The sequence below is a fragment of the Lichenostomus cassidix genome, unplaced genomic scaffold, assembly GCF_008360975.1.
Source record: "Lichenostomus cassidix isolate B80296 unplaced genomic scaffold, HeHo_3.0 HiC_scaffold_36, whole genome shotgun sequence".
Lineage (NCBI taxonomy): Eukaryota > Metazoa > Chordata > Aves > Passeriformes > Meliphagidae > Lichenostomus > Lichenostomus cassidix.
Window position 1 is genome coordinate 419,452 of NW_028147270.1, and position 22,152 is coordinate 441,603.

Consider the following 22,152-nt stretch of genomic DNA (forward strand, 5'->3'; position numbering starts at 1 on the left):
GATGGACTGGGAGGGACTGGGATGGACTGGGATGGACTGGGATGGACTGGGAGGGACTGGGATGGACTGGGAGGGACTGGGAGGGACTGGGATGGACTGGGAGGGACTGGGATGGAACTGGGATGGACTGGGATGGACTGGGAGGGACTGGGAGGGACTGGGATGGACTGGGAGGGACTGGGATGGAACTGGGATGGACTGGGAGGGACTGGGATTGAACTGGGAGGGACTGGGAGGGACTGGGATGGACTGGGATGGACCTGGGAGGCCAAACTGGGCCAAACTGGGAGGCCAAACTGGTCTGAACTGGTTTCCATTCATTCATCACTTTATTCATCCGCAGAGCCAAACCCGGAACTTCCTCCAGCAAACCCGGAAGTGACGACACAACCCGGAAGCGACCATGCAGAGTCCGGAACCGATCCCAGCCGAACACGGAAGTGGGCGGTGACGTCCAACCCGGAAGTGGCGCGGCGCCAGCCAATCAGGCGAAGGTGACGTCAACCCCTGGGAGGAGCCGGGCCAGGTGGGCGTGGCCGTCGGGGGAGGAGCTTAGCGGCGTCTCAGCCAATCCCAGCAGGGCCAGCCGAGGCCAGGCAGCCAATGGGGAGAGAGCAGCGGCTCGGCCAATGGCTGCGGGGGGAAAGGGGGGTGAGGCCACGCCCACCAGTATGGACCAGTATGGGCCAGTTTGGACCAGTATGGACCAATTTGGAGCAGTGTGGAGCTCCCAGTCCATCCCAGTCCATACCAGTTCAATCCCAGTCCATCCCAGTCCATCCCAGTCCATCCCAGTTCAATCCCAGTTCCATCCCAGTCCATCCCAGTCCATCCCAGTTCAATCCCAGTCCATCCCAGTCCATCCCAGTTCCATCCCAGTTCATCCCAGTCCATCCCAGTTCAATCCCAGTCCATCCCAGTCCATCCCAGTTCCATCCCAGTTCATCCCAGTCCATCCCAGTTCCATCCCAGTTCCATCCCAGTCCATCCCAGTCCATCCCAGTTCAATCCCAGTCCATCCCAGTATAAACCAGTCCATCCCAGTCCATCCCAGTATAAACCAGTCCATCCCAGTCCATCCCAGTTCAATCCCAGTCCATCCCAGTCCATCCCAGTATAAACCAGTTCAATCCCAGTCCCTCCCAGTATAAACCAGTCCAATCCCAGTCGCTCCCAGTCCCTCCCAGTACAAACCAGTCCTTCCCAGTTCCCTTACGGTTTCTGTCCAATCGCAGCAGCCGCAGCCGGGGGAGGGGCGGAGCCACGCCCAGTTCCGACAGGCGATTCCCAGTAAGGTCCAGTTCCTGTGGGGGGGCAACTGGGATGGACTGGGAGGGACTGGGAGAGACTGGGAGGTTTACTGGGCCATACTGGGAGGTTACTGGGATGGACTGGGAGGGACTGGGGGTTACTGGGATAAACTGGGATGGACTGGGAGGGACTGGGAGGTCACTGGGGCTCACTGGTCATACTGGGAGGGACTGGGATTGAACTGGGACTGAACTGGGATGGACTGGGATGGACTGGGAGGGTCACAGGGGGTTACTGGTCAAACTGGGATGGACTGGGAGGATGATCGGGGTTACTGGTCATACTGCGATTGAACTGGGATGGACTGGGAGGGACTGGGATGAACTGAAGTGGGATTGAACTGGGATGAACTGGGATGAACTGGGATGGACTGGGATGAACTGGGAGGGACTGGGATGAACTGAAGTGGGATTGAACTGGGATGAACTGGGATGGATTGGGATTGGACTGGGATGAACTGGGATGAACTGGGATGGACTGGGATGGACTGGGATGAACTGGGAGGTCACTGGGATGAACTGGGAGGCTGAGCAGGGCGTTACTGGTCATACTGGGATCCCAAACTGGTGCCACTGGTCTCACCCGCAGTCTCCTCAGCGCCGCCAGGCCGGCCGGGAAGCTGCTGAGCTCGTTCCCAGTCAGGTCCAGCTGAGTGACCAGCGCCAGCCGCTCGGCCAGGGGCAGCGAGGTCAGGCCCTGACCAGTATAAACCAGTATGAACCAGTATGGACCAGTATAAACCAGTATGAACCAGTATAAACCAGTTAGAGTGAAAAAATCCCATTAAAAAGGGTTTTAAGCCCAAAACCAGTACAAACCAGTATAAACCAGTATGGACCAGTGCCCTAAACCCATCCCGAAACCCCCAGACCCATCCTAGTATAAACCAGTCCAAACCAGTATAAACCAGTACAAACCAGTATAAACCAATTAGAGAACAAAAATCACACAAAAAAGCCTTTTAGGCCCAAAACCAGTATAAACCAGTATGGACCAGTGCCCTAAATCCATCCCCAAACCCCCAAACCCATCCCAGTATAAACCAGTCCAAAACAGTATAAACCAGTATGAACCAGTTAAAGCGAAAAAATCCCATTAAAAACACTTTTAGACCCAAAACCAGTATAAACCAGTATAAACCAGTTAGCCCAGCAGCCCCAAATCAATCCCCAAACCCATCCCAGTATAAACCAGTCCAAACCAGTATAAACCAGTATAAACCAGTTAGAGTGAAAAAATCCCATTAAAAAGGGTTTTAAGCCCAAAACCAGTACAAACCAGTATAAACCAGTATGGACCAGTGCCCTAAACCCATCCCCAAAACCCCAAACCCATCCCAGTACAGACCAGTCCAAACCAGTATAAACCAGTATAAACCAGTTAAAGTGAAAAAATCCCATTAAAAAGAGTTTTAAACCCCAAACCAGTATAAACCAGTATAAACCAGTATAAACCAGTATGGAGCAATGTCCCAAATCCATCCCCAAACCCCCAAGCCCATCCCAGTACAAACCAGTATAAACCAGTATAAACCAGTTATAACAAAAAAATCCCATTAAAAATGCTTTTAAACCCCAAACCAGTCCAAACCAGTATAAACCAGTACAAACCAGTACAAACCAGTTTGCCCACCTTGCTGCCCAGGCTCAGCCGCCCCTCCCCCGCTCCCAGTGCTCCCAGTGAGGTTTCCAGTCTGGCGATGACGTCATCGACGAACCCCGAGCGCAGCGGGTCGGCGGCCTGAAACCAGTATGGACCAGTATGGACCGGTATGGATTGATATAAACCAGTATAAACCAGTATAAACCAGTATGGACCAGTATGGACCAGTATAAACCAGTATGGACCAGTATGGATTGATATAAACCAGTATAAACCAGTATAAACCAGTATGGACCAGTATGGACCAGTATGGACCAGTATGGACCAGTATGGATTGATATAAACCAGTATAAACCAGTATAAACCAGTATGGACCAGTATGGACCAGTATAAACCAGTATAAACCAGTATAAACCAGTATGGACCAGTATGGACCGGTATGGACCAGTATGGATTGATATAAACCAGTATAAACCAGTATAAACCAGTATAGACCAGTATGGACCAGTATGGACCAGTATGGACCAGTATGGACCAGTATGGACCAGTATGGATTGATATAAACCAGTATAAACCAGTATAAACCAGTATAGACCAGTATGGACCAGTATAAACCAGTATGGACCAGTATGGATTGATATAAACCAGTATAAACCAGTATAGACCAGTATGGACCAGTATAAACCAGTATAAACCAGTATGGACCAGTATGGACCAGCATTACCAGTATAAACCAGTATAACTTGGTATCAACCAGTCCAAACCAGTCCAAACCAGTCCACACCAGTATAAACCAGTATGGACCAGTATAAACCCGTAAAATTATTATAAACCAGTATAAACCAGTATAAACCAGTATAAACCAGTAACCCCAAAAGTCCTTCCCAGTAACCCCAAACTCCTCCCAGTACAAACCAGTAACCCCAAACCCCTCCCATTATAAACCAGTATAAACCAGTAACTTTAAAAGTCCCTCCCAGTAACCCCAAAACTCTCCCAATATAAACCAGTATAAACCAGTAACCCCAAAAGTCCCTCCCAGTATAAACCAGTATAAACCAGTACAAACCAGTAACCCCAAAACCTCCTCCCATTCACCTCTAAACCCCTCCCAGCCCTTCCCAGTCCAAACCAGTACAAACCAGTAACCCCAAAACCTCCTCCCAGTGACCCCCAAGCCCCTCCCAGTCCCTCCCAGTCCCTCCCAGTATAAACCAGTATGAAAACATCCCTTTCACCCTCAATTTTCTCCATTTTTCCCCCTAATTTCCCCACTTTTTCACCTTTTTCCTCATTTTTTCACCATTTTTTCCCCATTTTTTCACCCTTCTTCCCCTCTCAGTCCCTCCCAGTCCAAACCAGTATAAACCACTATAAACCAGTCCATCCGAGTTCCAAACCAGTACAAACCAGTAACCTCAAACCCCATTTTTAACCCTTTCTTCCCCTTTTCCTCTCCTATTTTCCCCATTTTTTCCCCTAATTTCCCCATTTTTTCACCTATTTTCCCCATTTTTTCACCCTCCCAGTCCCTCCCAGTCCAAACCAGTATAAACCAGTCCAAACCAGTCCAAACCAGTATGAAAACATTCTCTTAACCCTGAATTATCCCCATTTTTTCACTGTTTTTCGTCCTTTTTTCCCCATTTTTTCCCCTAATTTCCCCATTTTTCCCCATTTTTTCACCCTTCTCCCCCTCCCAGTCCCTCCCAGTATAAACCAGTACAAACCAGTCCCAAACCAGTCCAAACCAGTAACCCCAAACCCCATTTCCCCATTTTTAACCCTTTCTTCCCCTTTTTCCCTCCTATTTTCCCCATTTTTCCACCAATTTTCCCCATTTTTTCCCCATTTTCCCCCTTTTCCCCCTCCCAGTTCCCTCCCAGTATAAACCAGTCCCTCCCAGTCCCAAACCAGTATAAACCAGTAACCCCAAACCCCATTTCTCTCCATTTTTAACCCTTTCTTCCCCTTTTTCCCTATTTTCCCCATTTTTTCACCTAATTTCCTCATTTTTTCACCATTTTTCCCCATTTTTCCCCATTTTTTCACCCTTCTCCCCCTCCCAGTCCCTCCCAGTCCCTCCCAGTCCCTCCCAGTATAAACCAGTATGAAAACATCCCTTTAACCTTCAATTTTCCCCATTTTTCCCCACTTTTTCACCGTTTTTCCTCATTTTTCCCCCATTTTTCCCCATTTTTTCACCATTTTCCCCCTCCCAGTTCCCTCCCAGTTCCCTCCCAGTCCCAACCAGTCCAAACCAGTCCCAAACCAGTATAAACCAGTATAAAAGCATCCCTTTAACCCTCAATTTTCCCCATTTTTCCCCATTTTTTCCCCATTTTTTTCACCTTTTTTCCCAATTTTTTCGCCCTTCTCCCCCTCCCAGTCCAAACCAGTCCAAACCAGTATAAACCAGTATGAAAATCTCCCTTTAACCCTAAATTATCCACATTTTTTCACTGTTTTTCCTCATTTTTCCCCCATTTTTCCCGTAATTTCCCCATTTTTTCACCGATTTTTGTCATTTTTTCACCATTTCTCCCCATTTTTTCCCCCTTCTCCCCCTCCCAGTCCCTCCCAGTCCCTCCCAGTCCCGCCCAGTCCCACCTTGAGGCGCCGCAGCAGCACCCGGATCTCCTGGCTGTTCTGGCGCAGCTCCAGCGCCGCCAGCAGCAGGGACAGCGACAGCAGGCAGCCTGGCCACGCCCACCGGGATGACGTCAGCGGCTCAGGCCACGCCCCCACGGGATTATGCAATCCCGATTGCGTTAGGCCACGCCCACCAGGATTAGGTACTATCATGCGGGTCAGGCCACGCCCACCAGGGTGATGTAATCCCAGTTGGGTTAGGCCACGCCCACCAGGATTACATCATCCCAATAGGCTCAGGCCACGCCCACAAGCTAGACCACGCCCACAAGGATTACATCATCCCAACTGGTTAGGCCACGCCCACCAGAATTATATAGTCCCAGTCAGGTTAGGCCACGCCCACCAGGTTAGGCCACGCCCACCGAGATGACATCATCCCAACCGGTTAAGGCGTGCTCAGACAGATTACGTCATCCCAACCGGGTTAGGCCCCGCCCACCCCATTAGGCCCCGCCCACCAAGAGTACATCATCCCCAATATGTTCATCTCCACCCACAATGATTACATCATCCCGATTCGGTTAGGCCACGCCCACAAGGATGACATCATTCACTAAGGGTTAGGCCACGCCCACAGAGATGATGTAAGGTGGCCTGAGGCCACGCCCACAAAGTGGGCGGGGCTTGGGTTGGGAGATTATTGGGAATTTATTTTGGGGGTTTTTGGGATTTTTTGGGGGTTTTTTGGGTCTTTTTCAGGCAGGTGGAGGATTTTGGGGGTTTTTTTAGGGGACATTTGGGGTTTTGGGGAGTTTGGGGCTTTTTTAATTTTTTGGGGGTTTTTTTAGATTTTTAGGGGTTTTTTTGTTTTGGGATTTTGGAATTTTTTGGGGTTTTTTTTTAAGCTTTTTTGGGTTTTTTTTTGTTTTGGGATTTTGGAATTTTTGGGGGTTTTTTTTTGCCTTTTGGGTTTTTTGGGGATTTTTTGGGGGTTTTTTTAGACATTTTGGGGTTTTTTTGTATTTTGGAATTTTGGAATTTTTTTTTTTTTTTTGCTTTTAGGAGTTATTTTTAGGATTTTGGAATTTTTGGGTTTTTAAAACTTTTTTGCTTTTTGGGATTTTTTTTTATTTTGGAATTTTTTTGGCTTTTTTTTTTGTTTTTTGGGGGTTTTTTTGGATTTTGGAATTTTTGGGGTTTTTTTGCTTTTTGGGTTTTTTTGGGATTTTGGAATTTTTTGGGCTTTTTTTTCTTTTTGGGTTTTTGGAATTTTTTGGGGCTTTTTTTAAGCTTTTTGGGGTTTTTTTTGTTTTAGGATTTTGGACTTTTTTGGGGTTTTTTTTGCTTTTAGGAGTTTTTTTTGGATTTCGGAATTTTTTGGGTTTTTTTTTTTTTTGCTCTTTGGAGTTTTTTTGGGATTTTGGACTTTTTGGGGGTTTTTTTAGGCTTTTTGGGGTTTTTTTGGGATTTTGGAAATTTTTGGTTTTTTGTTTTGCTTTTTGGGTTTTTTTGTTTTGGGATTTTGGATTTTTTGGGGGTTTTTTTGCTTTTTGGGTTTTTTTGGGGTTTTGGAATTTTTTTTATTTTTTCCTTTTTCTTTGGGATTTTTGGGATTTTTTTGTTTGTTTTTTGGTTATTTTTGGGATTATTTTGCATTTTTTTCACTTTCTTTGTACAATTTTGAATTTTTTTTAGGGTTTTTTTAGGGTTTTTCAAGTTTTTCTCAATTTTTCTCATTTTTTCCAGGTTTTTGAGGCTTTTTGGGATTTAGGGTTTTTTTCAGAATTCCTGGAGTTTTTTAGGAATTTTTAAAAATTTCTTGGGAAATTTTTTGGGGATTTTTTTGAGTTTTTAGTTTTTTTGGATTTTTTAAAATTTTTGTGGTTTTTTAAAAAAATTTTTTGGCTTTTTTAAAAAATTTTTTGGGATTTTTTTTTCCAAAATTTTTTTTGGTTTTTAGGATTTTTTTGGGGAGTTGATTTTTTGGGGATTTTTTGGGTTTTTTAAAAGGAATTTTTATGGGACTTTTTGGATTATTTTGACCTTCAGATGTTTTTAGGGGAATTTGGGGTTTTTTGGGTTTCTGGGGGATTTTTTTGGCCAATTTTTGGGGTTTTTTTGGAATATTTTGGGGACTTTTCTGGGGTTTTTGTGGGTTTTTTAATTTTTTAGGGGATTTGGGGTTTTTGGGTTTGGAGTTTTTAGGTTTTGGGATTTTTTTGGGATTGATTTGGGGTTTTTTGGGGTTTCTTGTGGTTTTGGAGGTTTTTTGTTTGGTTTTTTTGTCTTTTCTGTGGGTTTTTTGGGGGATTTTTGGGGTATTTTAATGGGATTTTTGGGGCTTTTTTGGGTTTCCAGATTTTTCTGTATTTCCAGGTTTTTGTGGTATTTTTGGGGTATTTTTATGGGATTTTTTGGGAATTTTTTTTAGGATTTTTGGGGCTTTTTTGGGTTTCCAGCTTTGTTTGTATTTCCATGTTTCTCAGGGGTTTTTTGGGTTATTTTTATGGCATTTTTTGGGGGTTTTTTGGTAGCATTTTTGGGCTTTATTTGGTTATTTTAATGGGATTTTTTTGGGTTTTTGGGAGATTTTTGGGGCTTTTTTGGGTTTCCATATTTTGTTGTATTTCCATTTTTTGGGGTATTTTTATGGGATTTTTTGGGAAATTTTTTTTTAAGGTTTTTGGGGCTTTTTTGGGTTTCCAGATTTTCTTGTATTTCCAGTTTTTTTGCGGTATTTTTGGGGTTTTTTTGGTGGATTTTTGGGTTTCCAGATTTTCTTGTATTTCCATTTTTTGGGGTACTTTTGGGTTATTTTCAAGGGATTTCTTGAGCTTTTTTAAGGATTTTTGGGGCTTTTTTGGGTTATTTTTAGAGGATTTTTTTTGGTTTTCTTAGGATTTTTGGGGCTTTTTTTGGGTTATTTTTATGGGATTTTTTTGGGGTTTTTTTTTTTTGCGATTTTTGGGGCTTTTTTGGGTTCTTTTTATGAGATTTTTTGGGGTATTTTTTGGATTTTTGGGGCTTTTTTGGGTTATTTTTATGGGATTTTTTGGGGGTTTTTTAGGCTTTTTGGAGCTTTTTTGGGTTTCCAGATTTTCTTGTATTTCCATTTTTTGGAGTATTTTTGGGTTATTTTCAAGGGATTTCTTGGGCTTTTTTTAGGATTTTTGGGGCTTTTTTGGGTTCTTTTTATGGGATTTTTTGGGGTTTTTTGGGGGGATTTTTGGGGGATTTTTCGGTTCTTTTTATGGAATTTTTTTGGGTTTTTTTTATTTTTGGGGCTTTTTTGGGTTATTTTTATGGGATTTTTTTTGGGTTTTGGGGAGATTTTTGGGGTATTTTTGGGGTATTTTTGGGTTTCCAGAATTTTTAGTAATTCCAGGTTTTTGGGGTATTTTTGGGTTATTTTCAAGGGATTTTTTGGGGGTTTTTTTAGGATTTTTGGGGCTTTTTGGGGTTATTTTAATTGGATTTTTTTGGGTTTTTTTGGAGATTTTTGGGGCTTCTTTTGGGTTTCCAGATTTTTTTGTATTTCCAGGTTTTTGGGGTATTTTTGGGTTATTTTTATGGGTTTTTTGGGGGTTTTTATTAGGATTTTTTGATCTTTTTTGGGGTATTTTTATGGGATTTTTTTGGGTTTTTTGTAGCATTTTTGGGGCTTTTTTGGGTTCTTTTAATGGGATTTTTTGGGGCTTTTTTGGAGATTTTTTGGGGCTTTTTTGGTTTCCAGATTTTCTTGTATTTCCAGGTTTTTTCCGGTATTTTTGGGTTATTTTTATGGGATTTTTTGGGGTTTTTTTAGGATTTTTGGGACCTTTTTGGGTTATTTTTATGGGATTTTTTGGGGCTTTTTTTGAGATTTTTTTGGGTTTTTTTGGTTTCCAGATTTTGTTGTATTTCCATTTTTTGGGGTATTTTTTGGGTATTTTTATGGGATTTTTTAGGGTTTTTTGGGGATATTTGGGGGTTTTTTGGGTTCTTTTTATGGGATTTTTTTTTGGGTTTTGGGGAGATTTTTGGGGTTTTTTTTGGTTTCCAGATTTTGTTGTATTTCCATTTTTTGGGGTATTTTTGGGTTATTTGCAAGGGATTTCTTGGGGTTTTTTTAGGCTTTTTGGGGCTTTTTTGGGTTCTTTTTCTGGGATTTTTTGGGAGTTTTTTTGGAGATTTTTATGGCATTTTGGGTTTCCAGATTTATTTATATTTCCAGGTTTTTGAGGTATTTTTGGGGTATTTTTATGGGATTTTTTGGAGTTTTTTTGGTGGATTTTTGGGTTTCCAGATTTTCTTGTATTTGCATTTTTGGAAGCATTTTTGGGGTATTATAATGGAATTTTTTTGGGGTTTTTTTAGGATTTTTGGGGCTTTTTTGGGTTATTTTTATGGGATTTTTTTTTGGTTTTTTTAGGATTTTTGGGGCTTTTTTTGGGTTTCCAGATTTTTTTATATTTCCATTTTTTCAGGGTATTTTTGGGTTATTTTTATGGGATTTTTGGGGGTTTTTTGTAGCATTTTTGGGGCTTTTTTTGGTTTTTTAATGGATTTTTTGGGGCTTTTTTGGAGATTTTTGGGGGTTTTTTTAGGCTTCCAGGTTTTTTTGTATTTCCAGATTTTTTGGGTATTTTTGGGTTATTTTTATGGGATTTTTTGGGGTTTTTTTTAGGATTTTTGGGGATTTTTTTGGGTTCTTTTTATGGGATTTTTTGGGGGTTTTTTTGGAGATTTTTGGGCTTTTTTTGGGTTTCCAGATTTTTTTATATTTCCATTTTTTCAGGGTATTTTTGGGGTATTTTTATGGCATTTTTTGGGCTTTTTTTTTAGGATTTTTGGGGCTTTTTTTGGTTATTTTTATGGGATTTTTTTTGGCTTTTTTAGGATTTTTGGGGCTTTTTTGGGTTTCCAGATTTTCTTGTATTTCCATTTTTTTGGGGTATTTTTGGGTTATTTTCAAGGGATTTCTTGAGCTTTTTTTAGGATTTTTGGGGCATTTTTGGTGTATTTTTTGGCTATTTTTAGGGGGTTTTTTGAGGATTTTTAGGGCTTTTTCGGGTTTCCAGCTTTCTTTGCATTTCCAGGGTTTTTGGGTATTTTTGGTGTATTTTTTTGCTATTTTTAGGATATTTTTAGGATATTTTTGGGATATTTTCGGTGTATTTTTTAGCCATTTTTAGGATACTTTTAGGATATTTTTAGGATATTTTTGGGCTATTTTTAGGATATTTTTAGGATATTTTTAGGATATTTTTGGGGTATTTTTTGAATATTTTTAGGGTATTTTTAGGAAATTTTAGGGTATTTTTCAGCTATTTTTAGAATATTTTTAGGACACTTCTGGGGTATTGTTAGGACATTTTTAGGATATTTTTGGGGTATTTTTGAGCTCTTTTTAGGATACTTTTAGAATATTTTTAAGAAATTTCTTGGATATTTTTAGGACATTTTTAGGATATTTTTAGGATATTTTTAGGATTTTTTGGGGTATTTTTGAGCTATTTTTAGGATGCTTTTAGGACATTTTTAGGATATTTTTAGGAAATTTTTAGGATATTTTTGGGGTATTTTTAGGATATTTTTAGGATATTTTCAGGATATTTCTGGCATATTTTTCAGGTATTTTTAGGATATTTTTGGGGTATTTTTGGGCTATTTTTAGGACACTTTTAGGATATTTTTAGGATATTTTTGGGCTATTTTTAGGATATTTTCAGGGTATTTTTGAGCTACTTTTAGGAAATATTTACGATATTTTTGGGGTATTTTTGAGCCATTTTTAGGATATTTTTAGGATATTTTTGGAGTATTTTTCAGCTATTTTTAGGATACTTTCAGGATATTTTTGGGCCATTTTTTCCCATTTTTAACCCTTTTTTCCCCCCTCTCACCTCGGCTCTGCGGCTCCAGCTCCAGCAGCTCTCTGCACATCTCCACCTCCTCCTGCAGCACCTCCTCCTTGGCCACGCCCAGTTCCGGCCTGAGGGGGCGTGGCTTGGTCAGAAATGGGCATGGCTACCCAAAGAGGGGCGTGGCTAGCCCAAAAAGGGGCGTGGCTCACCAAAACAGCTCCCTCTCCACAATTGGCTCCTCCCACCAAGCCTCTGATTGGTCTAGAAGAGAGAAAAAAGGGGTGTGGCAAGGTAGGGATGGGCCTGGCTTAGATGGGCGTGGCCCAAAGTGGGCGTGGCCTCACCTGGCTGCAGGGTGACGTCATAGTGGGTGGAACCTGGTGACCAGGTGACCTCCAGGTGGGCGGGGCGGTCGGTGGGCGGGGCCGGGAGGTCGCAGAGCTGGGGGGTTGGTCAAGGAGGCCACGCCCACTTAAACCACGCCCCCCCGGCCACGCCCACCGCAATAAGGATACCCAGGTGTGGCTAGGGCGTGGTCGCCCCTCCCCCGAGCGCCACGCCCCTTGCAGGGCAGAGCCATCCAGGGTCGCTGTCAGCTCTGGGCAGGCTGGGGTCACCTGGAGGGGGGAAAGGAAGGAAATTTGGGGAGTTTTGCCAGAAAAAATGGGGAATTTGGAGCTCTGAAATTGGTGATTTTAGCCTCAGAATGTTTAGGACATCAGGTCTACCCATTGAAGTAAATAGGGGGTTTTGGACATCAGGTCTACCCATTGAGATCAATGGGGATATTTGGACATCAGGTCTACCCATTGAAGTGAATGGGGCTATTTGGACACCAGATCTACCCATTGAAGGAAATGGGGATATTTGGCCATCAGGTTTGCCCATTGAAGTCAATGGGGATATTTGGCCATCAGGTCTACCCATTGAGAGCAATGGGGATATTTGGCCATCAGGTCTACCCATTGAAGTAAATGGGAACTTTTGGACATCAGGTCTACCCATTGAGAGCAATGGGGATTTTTGGCCATCTGGTCTACCCACTGAGAGCAATGAGAACTTTTGGCCATCAGGTCTACCCATTGAACTCAATGGGGACTTTTGGTTATCTGGTCTACCCATCGAGAGCAATGGGACCTGCAGACATCAGGTCTACCCATTAAACTCAATGGGGACTTTTGGTCATCAGGTCTACCTATTAAAGTCAATGGAGTTATTTGGACATCAGGTCTACCCATTGAAGTAAATGGAGATTTTTGGCCACCAGGTCTACCCATCGAGAGCAATGGGGACATGCGGACATCAGGTCTACCCATTGAACTCAATGGGGACTTTTGGACATCAGGTCTACCTATTAAAAAAAAAATCAATGGGGTTATTTGGCCATCAGGTCTACCCATTGAAGTAAATTGGGACATTTGGAGACCAGGTCTACCCATTAACAGCAATGGGGTCTTAGAAGACATCAGGTCTACCTACTGATGTCAACAGGGACATTTGGCCATCAGGTCTACCTATTAAAGTCAATGGGGACATTTGGTCATGTGGTCTACCCATTAAAGACAACGGGGGAGTATTTATATATCAGGTCTACCCACTAAATACAACGGGGAGTTTTGGACACCAGATCTTGGTGTCCAAAACTCAGTTTTGGACCCATTAACAGCAATGGGGACATTTGGACATCAGGTCTACCCATTAACAGACAATAGAACCGATGGGACACCAGGTCTACCCATGAAGGCCAATGGGGATAATTGGGACACCAGGTCTACCCAGTCAAATCAATGAAGACCCAGGCCCTCCAGCCTGGATGGGGAGAAATGCCCAAGGATTTTTTGGGGACCCCAGGGGTTTTGGGGGGCTCCAGATGCCCGAGGGGTATCCAGGTGCACGAGGAGAAAACCCAGTGATTTTCTGGGGGGCTCCAGGTGTCCTGCCTCACCTTGACCGGGCGGGAAAAGATAACAGCCAAAGTCGAATCCTCCCGATCCACGTAGACACAGATGACCTTCGGTGGTGGGGGAGCTGTTGGGGAGAACCCCAAAACTCAGGGGAGACCCTGGAAATCCAGGTGAAGGACCCAGGTGAGGGAGGGAGGCCCCAAATACCTCGGGAGAGGATGCAGCGCAGGTAAACCCAGGCGCTCTGGTCCGTGGGGTCGGTGAAGACAGCGTTGTGCACCAGCTCGAGCTCTGGGGGGACAAAAGGGACACCCCAATATCTCAGGGGGGCAGCCAGGGGTTTGGGGGAACACAAATGTGTCCTCTCAGGGGTTTTGGGGGTCCCAGGAATCCAGGGAGGAACCCCAAAATCAAGTTTACCCATTAAAGTCAATGGGGATCAACAGGACACCAGGTCTACCTATTAAAAAGCAATGATGACTTGGGGACATCAGGTCTACCCCATTAAAAGGAATTGGGACTTTGGGACACCAGATCTACCCATTAAAGCAAATAGGAACTTGGGGACACCAGGTCTGCCCATTAAAGGAAATAGGGACATTGGGACACCAGGTCTACCCATTAAAAGTAATTGGGACTTTGGGACACCAGATCTACCCATTAAAGGGAATGGGGACTTTGGGACACCAGGTCTACCCATTAAAGGGAATGGGGACTTTGGGACACCAGGTCTACCCATTAAAGGGAATGGGGACTTTGGGACACCAGGTCTACCCATTAAAGGGAATGGGGACTTTGGGACACCAGGTCTACCTATTAAAAGCAATTGGGACTTTGGGACACCAGGTCTACCCATTAAAGGGAATATGGACTTTGGGACACCAGGTCTACCCATTCAACCCAAAAGAGCACAACCTCTGGTGGGACAGAAAATTTTGGTATCTCCCAAAAATTTGGGAATTTTTCCGGGAATCTCTCACCTTCCTTCAGCCTTTCAGGGGGCAGCATCCCCGGCTCGCCCTTCCCAGAATTCCTGGCAGGCGCCAGGAGCCGCAGGCGGTGGTGCCAGGCGGAGAAGTTGGAGAAATCGCGGCTCAGCAGTGCCCCAGCAAATGCCAGCTCAGCCTCAGGGTCTGCCCCAGCCACCAGTGCCCGCCTGTGCTCCCAGGCGTGGACTGGGAGGGCACCAGTATAAACCAGTAAGCACTGGGAGCCACACCGGAGCCCCTGAGGGCTGTGGTGGTGGTTCCCAGTATAAACCAGTAAGGGTGGCACACAGACAATTGTTCCCAGTCGGTCTCAAGTCTCCCTGAGCTCCTTCCTGGTCCAACCCAGTATTCCCCAGTATATCCCAGTATAACCCAGTAACCCCCACTACCCCATCCCAGTACAAACCAGTATGAACCAGTATATAAACCAGGTCTGCCCATTAAAGTCAATGGGGATCAATGGGACACCAGGTCTACCCATTCAAGTGAATGAGAAATTTAGGGCACCAGGTCTACCCACTAAAATCAATGGGGATTTTTGGGCCACCAGGTCTACCCACTAAAATAAATTAGCTCTTGGGGACACCAGGTCGACCCATTGACCGCAATGACTATTTTGGGACATCAGGTCTACCCATTGAAAACAATAGTGATAGTTGGGACACCAGGTCTACCCATTGGTGGCAATGAAGACTCGAGGACATCAGGTCTACCCATTGAAACCAATAATGATTGTTGGGACACCAGGTCTACCTATTAAAGGCAAGGTGAGCATCTGGTCCTCCCAGCCAGCAGGGGGCGCTCACACATGGCTCACACCCTCTCCCAGTATAACCCAGCATGCCATCCCAGTATAAACCAGTCCAAACCACTCACAGTTGCGGGGATCGGCCGTCAGGAGTTTCTCGCACAGCGCCAGGTCCTCCCGGGCAGCAGGGGGCGCTGAGGCGTGGCTGAGCACCCAACCTCTATGGTGCCATGCCCCATAGGATTTGGGGTTCACCCCCAGGCATTGCCCCACGAATGAGAGCTCTGAGGGCACCCTGGAACCAGTATGGACCGGTATAAAGCAGTAGAAATGGTAAAAAACAGTTTAAACCAGTATAAACCAGTTTAAACCAGTATAAACCAGTATAAACCAGTACAAACCAGTCATCTCCCAGTGCTCCCAGTGCTCGTCTGCGCAGGTTCCAGCAGGTGCCAACGTCGGGATTGGCTGCCAGCACAGCACCAGTCAGGGACACAACCTCGGCAGGGGGAGGCCCCTGGAAATCCCAGTATAAACCAGTATGAAGCAGCATATAATCCAGGTTTGCCCATTAAAGTCAATGGGGATCAACGGGACACCAGGTCTACCCGTTCAAGTAAATGGGAAATTTAGGGCACCAGGTCTACCCATTGAAGTGAATGGGGAATTTAGGGCACCAGGTCTACCCATTGAGGTGAATGGGGAGTTTAGGGCACCAGGTCTACCCACTAAAGTCAATGGGGAGTTTAGGGCACCAGGTCTACCCATTGAAGTGAATGGGGAGTTTAGGGCACCAGGTCTACCCATTGAAGTGAATGGGGAGTTTAGGGCACCAGATCTACCCATTAAAGTGAATGGGGGATTTAGGGCACCAGGTCTACCCATTGAAGTGAATGGGGAGTTTAGGGCACCAGGTCTACCCACTAAAGTCAATGGGGAGTTTAGGGCACCAGGTCTACCCATTGAAGTGAATGGGGAGTTTAGGGCACCAGGTCTACCCATTGAAGTGAATGGGGAGTTTAGGACACCAGGTCTACCCAGCATAAATCAGTATAAACCAGTATGAACCCAGTAAATCCCAGTTCCCTCCCAGTACAAACCAGTAACCCCAAATCCCCATTTTTCCCCTTTTTCCCTCCCTTTAAACCCCTTTAACTCCCTCCCAATTCATCCCAGTCCCCCCCAGTTTGTCCCAGTCCGTCCCAGTCCCTTCCCAGTCCCTCCCAGTATGTCCCAGTATATCCCAGTACCCCCAGTAAGGCGTCCATGGCCTCCCGGTAGTGCCTCAGCTTCTCCTCACGCTGTCGGCGCTTCACAGCATCAGGGGGGCGGAGCTTGAGCCGGCCGTGCTGGGAGAGGAACTGGGATGGACTGGGAGCACTGGGAGGGGACTGGGAGGGAACTGGGATGGACTGGGAGGGGACTGGAGGGGACTGGAGGGGACTGGGAGGGACTGGGATTGAACTGGGATGGACTGGGAGGGGATTGGGATAGACTGGGAGGGGACTGGGAGGAACTTGGAGAGAACTGGGAGGGGATTGGGGCAAACTGGGAGGGACTGGGAGAGACTGGGATGGAACTGGGCAGTTACTGGTGTGCACTGGGAGCACTGGGAGTGGACTGGGAGGTTACTGGGATGGACTGGGAATTGGTTTGTGGGCACTGGGGGTACTGGGAAGGAACTGGGATGTCCTGGGAAGTTACTGGTTGGCACTGGGAGGATACTGGGAATGGACTGGGATGTACTGGGAGGTTACTGGGAAGGCACTGGTGGCAACTGGGATGGACTGGGAAGGGGTTTGAGGGCACTGGGAGGGACTGGGATGGACTGAGAAGTTACTGGTGGGCACTGGGGGGTCACTGGGAACCACTGGGAGGGGGTTGGGATAATCTGAGAGCACTGGGAAGTTACTGGGCAGTTACTGGTTGGTACTGAGAAGGACTGGGATAAACTGGGAGAGACTGGGAGGGACTGGGAGGGGATTGGGACAAACTGGGATAAACTGGGAGAGACTGGGAAAGAACTGGGAACTTACTGGGCAGCTACTGGTCGGCACTGGGAGCGGACTGGGATGTACTGGGAGGGAATTGGGATGTGACTGGGAGGGGATTGGGATAAACTGGGAGTACTGGGACAGACTGGGAAGGACTGGGAGGTTACTGGGATGGACTGGGAAGGACTGGGAATTGGTTTGTGGGCATTGGGGGCACTGGGAAGGAACTGGGATGTCCTGGGAAGTTACTGGTCAGCACTGGGGGATACTGGGATGGACTCAGAGGTTACTGGGATGGACTGGGAGGGACTGGGCAGTTACTGGTGGGCACTGGGAGCTACTGGGAGTGGACTGGGATGTACTGGGAGGGGGTTGGGATACACTAGGAGGGACTGGGAAGTTACTGGGAGGTGACAGATGATATTGGGATATACTGGGAGGTTACTGGGAGCACTGGGATATACTGGGAAGTGACTGGGAGGGTACTGGTAGCAACTGGGATGTACTGGGAAGAGGTTTGGGGGCACTGGGAGGGACTGGGAAGTTACTGGGAGGGCACTAGGGGCTTACTGGGAGCACTGGGAGGTAACTGGGATGCACTGGGATGCACTGGGATGCACTGGGATGCACTGGGAGGTAACTGGGATGCACTGGGAGGTCACTGGGAGCTCACTGGGATGTACTGGGATGCACTGGGATGCACTGGGAGGTCACTGGGAGCTCACTGGGAGGTCACTGGGATGCACTGGGATGCACTGGGAGGTCACTGGGATGCACTGGGATGCACTGGGAGGTAACTGGGATGCACTGGGAGGTTACTGGGATGCAATGGGATCCACTGGGAGGTCACTGGGAGGTCACTGGGATGCACTGGGATGCACTGGGAGCTCACTGGGATGCACTGGGATGCACTGGGATGCACTGGGAGGTCACTGGGATGCACTGGGAGGTAACTGGGATGCACTGGGATGCACTGGGATGCACTGGGAGGTCACTGGGATGCACTGGGATGCACTGGGAGGTCACTGGGATGCACTGGGAGGTAACTGGGATGCACTGGGATGCACTGGGATGCACTGGGAGGTCACTGGGATGCACTGGGAGGTAACTGGGATGCACTGGGAGCTCACTGGGATGCACTGGGAGCACTGGGAGGTCACTGGGATGCACTGGGAGGTCACTGGGATGCACTGGGAGCTCACTGGGATGCACTGGGAGGTCACTGGGATGCACTGGGAGGTAACTGGGATGCACTGGGAGGTAACTGGGATGCACTGGGATGCACTGGGATGCACTGGGATGCACTGGGATGCACTGGGAGGTCACTGGGATGCACTGGGAGCACTGGGAGGTAACTGGGATGCACTGGGAGCTCACTGGGAGCTCACTGGGATGCACTGGGAGGTCACTAGGATGCACTAGGAGGTCACTGGGATGCACTGGGAGGTCACTGGGATGCACTAGGAGGTCACTGGGATGCACTGGGATGCACTGGGAGGTCACTGGGAGCTCACTGGGAGGTCACTGGGATGCACTGGGAGGTCACTGGGATGCACTGGGAGGTCACTGGGATGCACTGGGAGGTCACTGGGAGGTCACTGGGAGGTCACTGGGATGCACTGGGATGCACTGGGAGGTCACTGGGATGCACTGGGAGGTCACTGGGATGCACTGGGAGCTCACTGGGATGCACTGGGAGCACTGGGAGGTGGGGGGGATGTCCCAGGCCCGGCCTGTTCCATTCCCGCCGATGGGGGGGAGCAGCCATTCCCTCACCATTTCCTCTGCCGGGCGCGGGGCGATCCGGGACCTGCGGGCGGCACGGCGGCTCAGGGCGATCCCGGCCCCTCCCGGGGCTCTCCCGGGGCTCTCCCGGGGCTCTCCCGGCCCATCCCGGTCCCGCTGCGATCCCCCCGCCCCTCCCAATCCCGGGACTCACCGGAGCGGCGGCGGCTGAGGGCGGCGCGGGGAATGCCGGGAATGGCGCCGCCGCTGTGCTTTACGGCGGTGTGGCGGGAGGGGTTGCGACGCGGCGGGGCCGCGCTTTACGGCGGCGTGGCGGGCTCTGTCAGCGGGGTGTTCGGGAAGGGAAAACATCTGGAAAACATCTGGAAAACACCTGGAAACGCCCGGGAAAAGCGGATTTCGGCCGATTTCGATACAGCCAAGGGATGGACACGAAACTGCAGAGGATCCACGGGGCCATTCCTGGGGGAATTGGGGTTTTTTCTCCTCGAAATTCGGTTTTTTCTCCTGAAAATTCGGGTTTTTCTCCTCGAAATTCGGTTTTTTCTCCTGAAAATTTGTTTTTTTCTCCTCGAAATTCGGTTTTTTCTCCTGGAAATTTGGTTTCCTTTGAAGTTTTCTTGTTTCTCCCGGGAATTTTTGACTGTTTCATTTAAACTAATGGAACTAATTTTTTGTCAATAATTTAAACTAATTGTAACTAATTTTTTGACAATGCCATTTAAACTAATGCAACTCGAATTCATACAATAAAATACAGTTTAACACAATACAAGTTTAAATTCATACCATTTAAAACTATTACAAGTAAAGACAAATGAATGCAACCTGAATCATTTAAATTCATACAATTTAAAGTTAATGCAATTAAACAATATTTATTACCACTTAAATTTAAACTAACACAAGTTAAATGTTCACAGTTAAATACAATTGAATCCCAAATCCTGGGAAATCATGGACTGACCAAATCATGGGAAATTGTGGACTGGCCAAATCATGGGAAATCGTGGACTGACCAAATCATGGGAAATCCTGGGAAATCGTGGATTGGCCAAATCATGGGAAATTGTGGACTGACCAAATCATGGGAAATCGTGGACTGACCAAATCGTGGGAAATCGTGGACTGACCAAATCATGGGAAATCGTGGACTGACCAAATCATGGGAAATCGTGGACTGACCAAATCGTGGGAAATCGTGGATTGACCAAATCATGGGAAATCGTGGACTGACCAAATCATGGGAAATCATGGACTGACCAAATCATGGGAAATTGTGGACTGACCAAATCATGGGAAATCGTGGACTGACCAAATCGTGGATTGGCCAAATCATGGGAAATCCTGGGAAATCATGGATTGGTCAAATCATGGGAAGTTACATATTGATCAAATCATGGGAAATCCTGGGAAATCATGGATTGGTCAAATCGTGCGAAATCATGGATTGAAGAAATCGTGGGAAATCATGGATTGGCCAAATCGTGGGAAATCAGGGAATGGCCAAATATTGGGAAATCATGGGAAATCATGGTTTAGCTAAATCATGGATTGGCTAAATCATGGGAAATCCTGGACTGGCCAAATCCTGGGAAATCATGGATTGGGCAAATCACAGGAAATCATGGATTGAACAAATCACGGGAAATTATGGGAAATCATGGGAAATCCTGGATTGGTCAAATCGTGGGAAATCATGGCTTGGCCAAATTGTGGGAAATCATGGGAAATCCTGGATTGATGAAATAATGGGAAATCGTGGATTGGCCAAATTGTTGGAAATTGTGGATTTGCCGAATCATGGGAAATTAAGAACTGACCAAATCCTGGGAAATCATGGATTGGCCAAATCGTGGATTGGTCAAATCATGGGAAATCCTGGGAAATCATGGATTGAACAAATCATGGGAAGTTACATATTGATCAAATCATGGGAAATCCTGGGAAATCATGGATTGGTCAAATCACAGGAAATCATGGGAAATCATGGATTGAACAAATCATGGGAAATCATGGATTACCCAAATCGTGGGAAATCACGGGAAAACATGGAATGGCCAAATCATGGGAAATCATAGATTGGTCAAATCATGGGAAATCATGGATTGGTCAAATATTGGGAAATCATGGATTGGTCAAATATTGGGAAATCCTGGAATGACCAAATAATGGAAATTCCTGGGAAATCATGGATTAGCCACATCGGGAGAAATCATGGTTTGGCCAAATAGTAGGAAATCCTGGATTGGCCAAATCATGGGAAATCATGGATTGCCAGGCTTCTGGCAACAGGTCAGGGTAGCTAGCACCCCAAGACTCGGTCCCTTGGTGGACCAATATTTGGCCAATTAGTCTAATATGATTTAAAATACCATTTATTAGACGCAGAAAATAACAAACATACAAACCTAGAATAGATTGACATACACACACAAAAAAAGGCTTAATTGCAAAACTATAAAAGCTAAAATGCAATTATGGGGTAAATGCTTGCAAAAACTATAAAAATAGCTAAAATGCAAGTTAAGAAAGGTACCTATAAGCTAGGCAGAATAATACAATTTAGGAAACCAATGATCTTACCAAAATCTCAAACCTTGACACCTTGAAAGAAAACCAGAAGGAAAAAAACCCCAAAGATCACTGTTTTCCACAGGGACACAATAGTTCAGAGCCTGCAATATTTCTTTCTCTTGAGGAAGAAAATGCTTCTGAGAACTGGCATGGGTGAGTTTACAGAATGATATATATATATATCTGCTCATTAACCAAGTATTAATACCATTATGATCTAGGTATCTACTCACTGCTGGAACAGGTATTTACCTTTCCACATTCAGAATAATCCAGACAAGGCCACATCTGGCCCTGTATGGGGCTGAAGGATCCAAAACAACTCCCTTGGTTCCTCCTTGAGGAACCTTGAGGTTTTTCTCCTTGAGGTTTTTTACCCCTCCTCTCTCAAGGGGAGAAAACCAAGAGGAGAGTGAAGTCAGATGTCCCCACACTACAAGTTCTGTCAGGTTGGTCGTTCAGCACCATCACAGCCAGGCTGCTCTCACAGTGCACTCGGAAGCCTCGTGGCCAGCAAAGGTGGAGGCACTGCAGCATTTCCCAGGTACAGCCGTGGCTCTGCAGGGCTTTGCTGGGACAGCTTCCCCCAGCTGATGTGCAGGTCTGGATGAGGGGAAAGGATTTGGGTATCTGGTGATGTCTTCCTTCATCACTAGAGGCAACCTCATGTAGTAATGATGAGGTGCATTGCTTGCCTTATCCATTTCTGATTTTTTTTTAATTTTTGCATTATAGTAAATGACATTATTACCTCAGCTGGTTTCTGCATCTGTGTCTCCCACCCACCATCAAATAAAACACACAGCCAGTTGAGCACAACACCTGAGAGTCTTCCCACCT

At 46.2% G+C, this 22,152-nt stretch overlaps 1 protein-coding gene across 1 annotated transcript; it reads right to left on the bottom strand.

The window, feature by feature from the left end:
- Positions 1–310: 310 nt before the first annotated feature.
- RABGGTA (Rab geranylgeranyltransferase subunit alpha) lies at positions 311–18,897 on the bottom strand. Its single transcript, XM_085044398.1, has 16 exons — positions 18,766–18,897; positions 16,246–16,344; positions 15,397–15,512; positions 15,124–15,290; positions 14,239–14,433; positions 13,466–13,549; positions 13,300–13,382; positions 11,870–11,971; positions 11,699–11,795; positions 11,564–11,615; positions 11,394–11,482; positions 5,524–5,612; positions 2,944–3,051; positions 1,894–2,007; positions 1,217–1,304; positions 311–633 (listed from the first exon to the last, which is right to left on the bottom strand). Exons 1-16 carry the CDS (start codon positions 18,766–18,768, stop codon positions 485–487), a joined length of 1,635 nt encoding a protein of 544 aa, XP_084900524.1. The 5' UTR covers positions 18,769–18,897; the 3' UTR covers positions 311–484.
- Between the last annotated feature and the right edge of the window lie 3,255 nt (positions 18,898–22,152).